This window comes from Haliotis cracherodii, unplaced genomic scaffold (assembly GCF_022045235.1).
Source record: "Haliotis cracherodii isolate W230 unplaced genomic scaffold, xgHalCrac1.p SCAF_5, whole genome shotgun sequence".
NCBI classification, from domain to species: domain Eukaryota; kingdom Metazoa; phylum Mollusca; class Gastropoda; order Lepetellida; family Haliotidae; genus Haliotis; species Haliotis cracherodii.
Genome location: NW_027266308.1, coordinates 46042099 through 46053782, shown reverse-complemented (window position 1 = coordinate 46053782; position 11684 = coordinate 46042099). Strand labels below are relative to the sequence as shown.

Sequence of the window (11684 nt, the reverse complement as noted above, 5' to 3'; positions counted from 1 at the left end):
AATGTGATGAACTGGACGTTTATCGCCAAGCAAGAATGAAAGCATAACTATAAGGGGCATCAACATTTAAACTGGGCCTTTTGCTCAATTAAAAACTTTCATTTTTGTCCAAGTTTGAACAGTACACTCCGACACTGATCACATTTTCATCCAAAGCCAATTCATTATGATCCATATTTTGTTCAGCCTTAAACCTAAATGCTTTCAGTCAACATAGACGGGTAATTAATAATATCCCAAGAGAATACGAGGAAACAGAAAAAAATAATTGTTACTATAATTGAGGCAAAATATACCATTGGCAGTTTCATTGGTCTCATTCCGTGTGTATCTATAATATGAAAGCGAAACAAAAACAAACATTGTTTATATTGCAGATTTTATTGTTAACTGCGTCGCACAGTAGTTTTCGTCATCATGTCCATTCGAAGAGGAGGCGGTATCGTATCCATATCTCTTTCCATTGTCAGTTGTCGACCATATTTGCGAGACGTTGTTTCTTAGCGACTGTATAAGCTTTCAACATCTTGGATACAAGATGACCGAAGTCCCAGATATCCTTACTAAACTCGTCTTCGATTTCCGTTGCCATGGGAACACATGCTGCAGTCACCCTTTTGATAATCTGTAGAGTGATAGGATATATGTGAATACAACGAAATACCCCCAACAACGTTCGATAGCACCAATTCTAACACGATAACAAGGCACAAAATAAATGTCTTAATACGATTCGATAGTTATATTATTAAAAGAGACCTCAGAAACATACCCCATTATCAAGAACAACGTATACACTGTCTGTCTCTACCAAGCCATTGACAAGACCATTGGAGTGAAGAAGGTCCACCGATCTGGCTAGCTGGTGAGCAATGGTCAGCATATCTCGGGCTGACGTCAGTGACCCAACGTAAGAGGACAGACAGACTGAATTCGGGGGCTGGCTCAGGAAGAGGAGTTCTTTCTGCAAAATATGAGGGACAGAGGACCTTGTCCTGCCTGTAAAAGCAAACAAAAATAAATGAATTATTGTACCTTGTAAAATGTACCTGTAAGTATATGTTAATGTAATAAAATGTTCAAAATGACAAAACTTTCTACACTTTTGAATTTGCCAACGTTTAAATTATTAATATATAAGTTGTGATTACTTCACGGTTACACATCTGAGATAAAACAAAGCAAGATTACTACATGAGTACATTTCCACATAAGCACTGTTTTTAGCAAATGCATAATTAACTCATCGTCACTGTTACATGTCACTGAATCAACAACACACACACACCTGTTGATCGAGTGGTACTTGAGAACGTTTTTTCTCTCTTCAACTGTAAATATAAATTGACAATGCCAGAGAATAACCAGTCTGGATTATCCACCGAAGTAGATTGAAAATTGGAGCAAATGTCGAAATAGCTGTGAAAATTTTATGAATGGACCACAGACACCAGTCGTTTGCAAAAGAGGTAAGCATGTCCAGGCCTACTTGCATCTCCCGCCATTCACACAATTTGCATAAAAAGTAAGGATTTATTAACAGCTGCCAGTAAACAAAGCACAAAATCAAGTGATCGGTGAACCAGGAAATCACGAAAGTACATATACTGATTTTGTTGCAACTAATACACTGAGGTTAAAGTAAAGAACATAATCTGTGGCATCCTGAATTTTCAGCACAATCATGTTTATTTGAAACATGAGGTTTTATGTTCGTGCTTTGTTGTTTGTTTATTGTTTAACGCCGCACTCAGCAATATTCCAGCTATAGGACGGCGGTCTGTAAATAATCGAATCTGGACCAAACAATTCAGGGATTGACATCATGAGCATCGATCCACGCAATTGGGATACAATGACATGCTTTAACCAAGTCAGCTAGCCTCGCCACCCGATCCCGTTAGTCGCCTCTTTCGACAAGCAAAGTCGCCTTAACGGCAAGCATGGGTTGCTGAAGACCAATTCTACCCCGGATCTTGACGGGTCTTTTTATGCTTGAGTGCACACTATAGAGAAGATGTCTACCTTCCGTTTCCTCATGGTGTCAACTGAAGACAATGTGTAGATAATGGGGTTGAGAGCCGAGTTGATCGGGAGAACAAACACTGCAACCCAGGCGTACACTCCAGAGTTGATAATGTGTCCCCGGAGAGCCATCAGGCCTGTAGTCAGAAATTATCCGATTAACAATTACAAATATTCCCATGTTATGGGTTTTCGGACGCTTAAGAATCATTCGTAATTTGCTCTTTAATCACGTTAGCATCTGTAAAACACTTTATACACTTATAAAAGAAATTTTCTCTTAAAAACAAGCCATCATCTGAGTATTTACTATGTCTGTGTGAAGCTATACCCCGTTACAGTGAGAGTTATCGCAATAAAAAACGCAGTGCGAACGTGTATGACGTCAGAAAACCTATGATCCGACGACAATTTAAAAGCAAATTACTGCAATCTGATTGGCTGAATAGATCAATTACTCTTGCAAGAGAAGAATTAACCTTTCCAACAAGAGGGACAACTTCAACCTCAATGGTAAGTTGAGGTAATTAACTTGCCACCTTCCTGCTGGGACCACGATCTTATCGCTACAAACTATAAGATTTCGATTTTAGGTCTCGGCTACAATCGTCATACACTTGCTAAATGCACATGCAGGCTAAAATCTTTGCAAGCTAAAAAGGTTTACCAATGGTCCAGACCAATCTTTAGCAAAAGTCATTGGCGTGAAAGGGAGGATCTGTTTCAACGAGATACTCTGCTGGACATTGACATTGACTTTGTTAAACAGTGCGATTCAAATCGACACTTCGACAAAACACAAGAATGTTCATAATTGGGATAAGGAGTTTCGATACACGAAACTATCGGTAATAAACAATAATGCAATAAACCGGACGCAGTCTGCTATTTTGGTGAAGGATGTGCACAAGCGCCTAAGTAACAGTTATAAGTATTGACTGTGTATTTCTTTCAGTTCATTGAGGTATGAATAGAGCCCCGATGTGCTGCATTGATTTTATTGCATGGCCATGTGCAAGACTTACTGGATGGCTTTTGAAGAACTATATACGACAATGTTATGCATTACTGTGGATCGTTATAACTTACCCATGACACAAATGGGGAACCAGCACACAAAGTCCGTCAGAACTATGAAGGAGAGCTTCCTAGCAATGGTCATGTCGTTCGTTGTCTGCCCCTTCCTTAGCTTCTGACTCGCCCTAACTGCCTGGTAGATAATAGCCTGACCCAAAGCGATGAAGACAAAACAAATGAAGTTCCAGAGGACAAAGATAGCGGTGGAATACTCCCATCCTGGAGCTTTGTTCCTGGTGAGCGGTAGTGCGAGACATACTCCTGATCTGGAGTAGAACGACCTGGAAAAGTAGTCGATGGGCAAAAGAGGCACCCCTGCCATTAAGAAACCCAGAATCCACACTGAAAGACTGATGTACTTGGAAAATCGTTTGAAAATACTGAAATCTCGAAAAGGAAATTTGATGACAAGGACTCTGTCTGCCGTGATCATACAGAGGAGCATCACTGATGTCTCACTTGATAGGGTTGCTAGAAACCCTGCTAGCTGACAAACCCAGCTGCTTCTCCACGCCTCGTCATTCCAGCTGTACACTCCTCTGTAGATGGTGTCAGCACTTGCTATGATGATCATGTATATTCCCATCACAAAGTCAGACAAGGCGAGGTTAGCAACAAAGAAATCATTGCTGCGTTTCAAACTTTGTCTGTCATAGATGCATCGAGACAAAATGACCAAAAGGTTACCAACAAGAGCAGTGAAACCTAGAACCCACATTGAGATCCTGAGTGCTTCATTCCTCATCAGGTCTGAGCAGGAGGAGAACTCGTCAGCCGCGGGGAGACATTGTTCTTCTGGCACACTCTGTGGTCTTAAGCAGCAGAATACATACTTATCATTGTGAAGGTAACTGAGCTCGTCCAGGCCGGAAAATATGTCTGCAGTGAATTCTGTTATGTCGTTATTTGTAAGATCAAGAGTTTGGACTTTGCCGGCTCCAGTGAAGCTCCTGTCTTCTATCAAGGTCAGTTTATTATGCGAAAGGTTCAGGAAAATAAGACTGGACAGCCCATAAAACATATTTTCAACTATCGTAGTAAGGGCCATATTCGACATGTCGAGTGATGGCAAGTTTGAAAGTCCATCAAACGACCCAGGGTATATCTGAAGTATATCATTTCCAGTAAGTAACAAAGTATGCAGAATTCTCATATTCCTGAACAGACCATTTGGGATTTTCTTCAAAAAGTTCTTGCGTAGATCTAAACGTAATAAATTCTCTAGTCCACTAAAGCACTCCTCTTCCAGTTCATGCACACCGAGGTTGGACAGATTGAGCACCGCTAGACTCTCCATGTGATAGAAAGTGTCATTCTTGATTGTTATATTATAAGTCTCACTTAAGTCGAGTAACCTAGTATACCGAGGTAGATGAGCAATAGTGTCGAGGTAAAACATTCTGCATGTGATTTGTGATCCTCTACAAACACAGTCATCTGGGCAGATCTGGTTGCAGAAATATTCATCATCTCCTTCAGGACAATGTTTCACAGTGTCACACACCTGTTGCCATGGGATACACACTCTGTTACCCCGGCAACTGTATCTGCCAGGGCAAGTGAAATTAACTGCAACAAAAAGGTAAAACGTTTACATAAAATTGGTGGGTTTTTTTAGGCTTTATCTTTCTTAGCCTAGGGTGGACGTGGAGGACGCTGTGTGTGGTGAAAGGAGTGTTTTATATGGACATAAACAATCATCAGATTTTTTTCAGTAGATGTTTCATTTTCATTTTGTTTCCTTTCAAACTGATCAAAACAAATTAAATAAAACTTACTGCATCCTCTTTCGTCCATCCCGTCAGCACAGTCCGGGCGCCCATCACATACAAGCCTCATGGGGATGCAGTAGCTGGAGGGACACTTGATGTGATCTACTGGGCACTCGTGGATCACTGTAAAATAGAGCACCACATAAACGGTGTGTCGCGCCACCTTGCATAAGGTTCACTGGCAGATAGACAAGGTTCATGGACAGATTATAACATACCACAATCCTGTACATGCGTGAGATCCCGACATCCTGTGTAGTGCTGATAGATATCATAATCCAAGATGCATTTGTGAGAGATGTCAACGACTACGCCGCTCGTACACATGAGGGAACTTGTGTTTGACTGTAATCCTGAAAGAGACAGGTTTTCCTTGCATTGATAATTGCAAACACAAAAGTGTGTTCAACAGTAATGAACTCTCAGAAAACCTGATAATCGATCTCATCGATATTTTCATCTTATTCATTTCGTCTCATTGCATGACACCCAGTTGTAAATACCTCAGAAGTCAAGTCATGTAAATGTGACAATAAGTGTTTAGCCACTTACTTTCTTCGCATATCAGAGGCCCGACCGTATGTCTCACACGACCTAACCGCAGCATATCATCCATCCATATCTTTGTTATTGGCAAGCTGTCCATGTCATCAAGGTACCCGCTGTCAGTCAGCCACACGTTATCATCAACCAGAAAGAGGTCGTTTCTGGTCTTGTCACAGGCGCACCTACGCCAGGTTCAATGAGATATCCAGGTTCAACACAATAGAAAATGTGTATTGTATTCAAACCTTTTTTTGAAGAAATATGCATATGCCCATGCGTCTGATTCAAAACATAATGAAGATTAACCCATGACGTCTCCTCTGACTTCAATATATATCCGCCGAATCCCTAAACGAGAACATACTTGCTGAGTAATTATGTTTTTGTCGCCCCTGAGATTATACTGTGACAAGTGGTTATTTAGAAAAGACGTTTTTGTATGAAAACAAAATAATGATACTGTATTAATATTCTCTATTTATTTTTTATGACGTTTTTCAATTTGGGGATTTATGGTTACAGTGAAAGTTCACACTGCAAGGCGGTATCTAATATAAGACTTGGTTTTGACAAGTATGGAGTAATCAAATGAATGGAATATTTACTTTGTAATGTTACCAACACAGACATCATTGAGAATGCAGCTACAGTTGCTTCCGGTGTCAGCCACAAAATCCCTCTTCTTCTTGTTCACATCATACCAAGCAGAGTAGAGTAGGAACAAATCAAACGCTTGGAGACAGTCAATGTGCACTGACTGGCGGCATGTATTAGACATGGACATGACATAAGCAATGGCATTCTCAGGGAGTGTGTAATGAAGATCTTCTATGAATACAGAATTCGCAGTCACTGTCGAGTCTTCCATGTCATGGTGAATGATGGTCGTTATCTTCCCCTCAGTCATATTGAATGCACATTCCACAGAAAACGATTCTAAAAAAGACGAGGTCTGAGGTTAAGACACGTCGACACGTGTTATACGGGCAACAGGAACAGCACTGTATGTACAGAATGATGAGACCTTCAAGGCCAATAGTATTTTATCTTTTCATCCAGATTATCTTGTTATAATGCAAAGTTATCTTTTTTACCAAATCTGAAACAATTTCGGTTTGCAACAGATAAAAGACTCCTGTAAGTGTTCAAATGGTTTAATTTGCATATTGACTTCAGAAAATGCGTGATTTCATAAAAAAACATGATCATGCCAAAATGTCAATTCATAAATCAATAGCGTGTGTGTCCACCTCTGGTTGCGATGCAAGCAACACATCTTCATCTCATGGAATGGACCAGGCGTCACACAAAGTCCAGTGGCATATCTGTCCATATCTGCTGGAGCATGTTTCGAAGTTCCTGGAGTGGCTGTGGAACACGTGGTTGACGTCGAAGGCGCCGATCCATCCATCCGACATGTGAGAGATCAGGGGAGCGAGCCGGCCAGGGGATGACATTCACGTTGTTTTGTTGAAGAGAATCCTAAACAAGTCGAGCAATATGAGGCCGTTCGTTGTCATGTTGAAAGGTAATGCCTGGGCCATGACGACGCAATAACGGTAGAACAACAGGGCCGATGATCTCGTCGCGGTAGCGCTGTCCATTGAGATTTCGCTCTACCACTATCAAACGTGTCCTCTGTCTTGCTGTAATCCCACCCCATACCATAACGCTGCCGCCCCCGAATCGATATTCTTCTATGACACAATGATTGACGTTCACCTCGACGTCGGTACACTCGAATCCGTCCATCGCTGTGGCTGAGGTAAAAACGAGACTCGTCAGTGAATAGAACCTGTAGACGTGATTGACGGTGGTTTCCTGTCAAAATGGGACGTCTGGCGGGTCTTCTGGTGACAATCCCTGCACATCTGAGGCGACGACGTACGGTTTGGATAGATATTTGTCGCAGGCCAGGGATGCTTCTTGCAGTCACTGTTGCTGGCTGGAATCGATTTCGTATGTGTGTTGTTCGAATTCAGTTGTCTGGTCGATTATTGGTTAAGCGTGGCCTGCCACTCCGAGGATGGTCTCTGATTGCATTCGTCTGTTGCCAACGTTGCCATAAACACCAAATGGTGTTTCTGTGGACTTTAAATTATCTTGCAACATCACGTTTACTTGATCCTGCTTCAAGCATACCAATGGCTCGCAGACGCTCATTTTCGGACAGGCGTGGCATTTCGTAATGTTGAATAATTGCGTAATTTTGTTGTTTTTCGGAGTGGTTGTTGTCAGCACGATGCTAAACAATGCATATGGAATCCCGTTAACGCACATGTTTTTATAACCATTTTTGGGTAGTGAAATGCAACTCAACTTTTGCATGGAATGCATGTTTTCTGTAGCAGTTGCGTTTTTGTGACTTGATTCCATACATGTACTACAATATTGACAACCAAACTTTACTTGTTTGAAAAATACACTAAAATATTGGTGTCACAGGAATTTTTGTTGTTGAGTATATCATCACACTACGCTTAAAGAGCAAAAGGAATAACATTTGAAACATATTTTATGCACCTAGTATCATTCTTCTTTCTGAAAAAGGATTACTATCTTTCCATGCGGTTCATGCATGTTCAATGTTTTTTCAATTAATTGGTGAAGAAATGCGTTTTATCAAAACCAGAATAGGAATAAGGATTAACAATCATCAACATATCAAATCAGATCTCATCCAAACATGTTGATATGATATTGGTCCTACCAGACGTTTCCTGCATAACAATGCTGTATTTGCCACTGTTCCTAGCTCCTAGGGCATACCACGCCCAGCAGGACGGCTGACTGTTTGTTGTACATCGTGAACCCTCATCCTCCCTGTACTTTCCCCCACAGTCCACAAAACCGTCACACACCCGGGCAGGGGGCAGGCACCGTCCGTCATAGCATTGGAAGAAAGGTTTCCGACATACTTCTGGTAATAGCAAAGAGATATGGCCCATGGATGAGGTAAAAGATAGACAAAGCTAAGCTGGTCAAACCTAATCATTTGAAAACATGCGTCTGGGACCATGCATGAGATGCGTAAACTACCACATGGTGAGTGGTTGAGTTGGGTTTAACGCCGCTTTATCACATGGAGATGGTAAACTTGTGAGATGAATGTTTTGACTCATTGCAGACGATGTACATGGATGAGTCTTCACATGAATGTTTTTGCTCTTATTCCAATAAATTGGACCCTACCACACTGCTCTTCATCTGATCCGTCCACACAGTCCTGCAGGAGGTCACACCTCTGGTCAGCTGACACACACTGTCCACTGCTGCAGCTCCACTGGTCAGACGAACATTCACGGGACACTGCGAACAGAATCGAGTATTTGACGGTAATAAATTAACGGTAAGAAACTAAGTACACTGAAATAGAAAGCAGAATTATCAGACTCTTACCACACTTTGTTTCATCTGATCCGTCCTTGCAGTGTTCCTTGTAGTCACAGTAGAAGGCGAAGTCAACACATCCCCCATCAGTGCAGGAGAACATGCCGTGTGGACAGGGGTCTGAATGATCGAAGAAAGAGCCTGAGGCCGTCTTGACTGATATGTTACAAGCAGTTTGAAATTGGTATAAGACCATTCTATTCAGAGGGTAACATCAAGTATTATTTGGCTACCTTTATTGTTTACAACATGACAGTTCGGATATATAAATTTCAAACATTTATTTTGAGAAAATGTCTTTACACTACCTTATCCTAGAATAAGCATCTCCCAAATTGTTGAACTATTACTGCTAATAGAAATATAACAATATTAATGCACCAGGGAAACATACACCCTTAAAATGCAGTCTTCTGATAAACTGCTCGCCGTGATATTTATTTATTCATTATGATAAACTGCATACCTCTAGATGATTGAGCACAATAACTATTATCAAAACTGAACGCTATACCTGAAGTGCAGTTATACTCGTCACTACCATCAGTGCAGTCAATACTTCCGTCACATGTGTACAGTCCAGATATGTACTCGCCGCTTGTGCAAGGGAAGTAATAACCAGTTTGGGTATGACTGTCGTCATAGGTGTCCATCATGATGTCTGCAGCTCCTCCATTTAGCACTGTGAATATATTAATGGCAACAACGTTCCATATATTTTACTTGATATAATTTGACATTCCATGAAATGTTGACTTTTTGTCCTTCCTTATTGAAATTGTAAAACCTTGTAGGCACATATGATGGGTGTGAAAACGATAATATCTGGAGGGTACTTTTAAACAATGTAGATGTGAAATCAGAGAACCTGGTGAATCCAATGTACTGTTTGACGTCTCGCATATGTACTGAGAGATTTTGTTGAAGGCGCATGCTACGTCGTGCCAGTTGGCAGTGGATCTGATGCTAGAGATGACCATCATGGTGCACGTCTCTCCCTCAAACCCGTCCGGCTGGGGTGCTCCATCAGAATCCCCAGCATACCTGAAACAGAAAGGATGATTAAAAATATTCTTTTATCCATTTGCTGCCTATGTTTTTTTTTTATACAGTGTTGCATGTTATTCGTCGTGTCAATCATTAATGGAATGAACAGGGGCAAGTACGAATTGACAATTTGGTGGGAATATGTTCAAATATTATATTTTCTGATCATCCCATTTAAATATACACATCTTTTTTTTTCTTTTAAACATGTTTCTTTGTCGATGTGTACTAACGTGGCAAGTATAAATGTACAGCTTAATACATGTACACCTACACATGGATGGGAATTAGTAATTTAAAAGTGTTTTTGATTATAATGCAGTATATATCAACTTATCACTACCATTCTGTATGGGATAATGGCTTTCCGTCAGTCCATCCAAATCTGCCGAATCCTGTTTTTCTTAGTCCTGTCAAACAAAAAACAAACATAAACGTGTTTGCCTCAAAATTGTCAAAATGATTAAAAAAAGTTACTTACATTGACATACCTCCATTTTCCTTAATCGATACCTATGCCTTTTCTCGTCGCTTAATATAACACACATGTATTTACTGACTTAAATAAACGGTAGAGCCAATATATTCATACAACCAATGTAATTACTCCGATTCACGTTTACAAATACACACGTCTTCTTGGTTAACGTCCGTATATTGTCGCTGCCTCACCTATATAAATTTCCTGTTTAGTGAATATGTTGTTGTTAAGGATGGTTGAGTGGAGAAACAGAGCCTCGTTCAGGTTACTGATGCTGACGAGATGGCCTCCAGTCTCAGAGCAACGGCGTTCCGCTTCAAACCAAGACAATCCACCATCGGCTGTGTTGAATCGGTAGCAGCTGTCATCAAATTTATACCAGTTGCTGTCACAAGCCGCTGAAAAATAGGTACCGAGACGTTAGTGGATAGTTACGAGTCTTGACTATGAAAGTGATTTCAGTCATATCTTTTAGTGTCAGCGGCTAAGAAACGCAACACAATTTCTTCTAGGCACTAAGTACCCACCTACGGTGTAATATATGACTATTCATATACAACTATGCAGGGGAAAATAATTCAGACAATTTCTGAAGGAGATTGACATTTCACGACACATTCCACGAAAAACGGTTACTCTTAATGTTGTGGTATCTTTACCAGACTGAGGTGTCTGAGATATAGATATTTTCTTACCTGACGTATTCACTGAACTAGCGCTGAATTCAATAGTCTGCAGAGTATACTTCAGGAGGAACCCTCTTCCAGCAGTATCAAAGTCAGAATAAAACTCCACATCCATCATCTGCCAACTACTCTGAATGTCTCCTATTGGCCTTCTATTTTTACAAAACTTTCCAATTAAGGTTTTCTCATGTGCAAGGTCAAGGTCAAAGAGACTGACGTAGTCTCCCTCACACTCTCCAACAGCTATGACGTCAATCATTTCAAAGGTCACTGTGACGTATTGTCCAATCTGACCCTGTATTCTCCAATGACAACTGGTCGACACCGGGTAATAGTTAGGGAAGGCAGCACTGGAGATGTAGCCACACTGGTGAGAACACACGGCCTGTCTGGAGCAGCTGGACTCACCCTGGCCACAACCGCCACAGTCTGAAATTGGCAAAGTCAGCTGCAAAACCATATTGTTCTTCTGCATTGTAAATAAATGTGTAAGTATTCAAAATCTCCAAGCAACATGTCTCCCTGTTAAATTGCAAATGTAAATGTAATATTTTAATGGACCATACTAATATGAACGGTTCTTTTCGAAAGTTCACACTAGCGATATCATGTTACTTCTACAAACAAATATCAATTCCATACACGTGTAAAAACGTATTA

At 40.8% G+C, this 11684-nt stretch overlaps 1 protein-coding gene across 1 annotated transcript; it reads right to left on the bottom strand.

Moving 5' to 3' along the window:
* Positions 1-466: 466 nt before the first annotated feature.
* Positions 467-10289, bottom strand: LOC139441990 (G-protein coupled receptor GRL101-like). The gene is made up of 15 exons (XM_071222741.1): positions 10201-10289; positions 9679-9854; positions 9325-9492; positions 8820-8930; positions 8613-8729; positions 8131-8340; positions 6026-6356; positions 5427-5602; positions 5093-5227; positions 4881-4997; positions 3115-4671; positions 2026-2162; positions 1289-1331; positions 773-999; positions 467-625 (listed from the first exon to the last, which is right to left on the bottom strand). Exons 1-15 carry the CDS (start codon positions 10287-10289, stop codon positions 467-469), a joined length of 3753 nt encoding a protein of 1250 aa, XP_071078842.1.
* Between the last annotated feature and the right edge of the window lie 1395 nt (positions 10290-11684).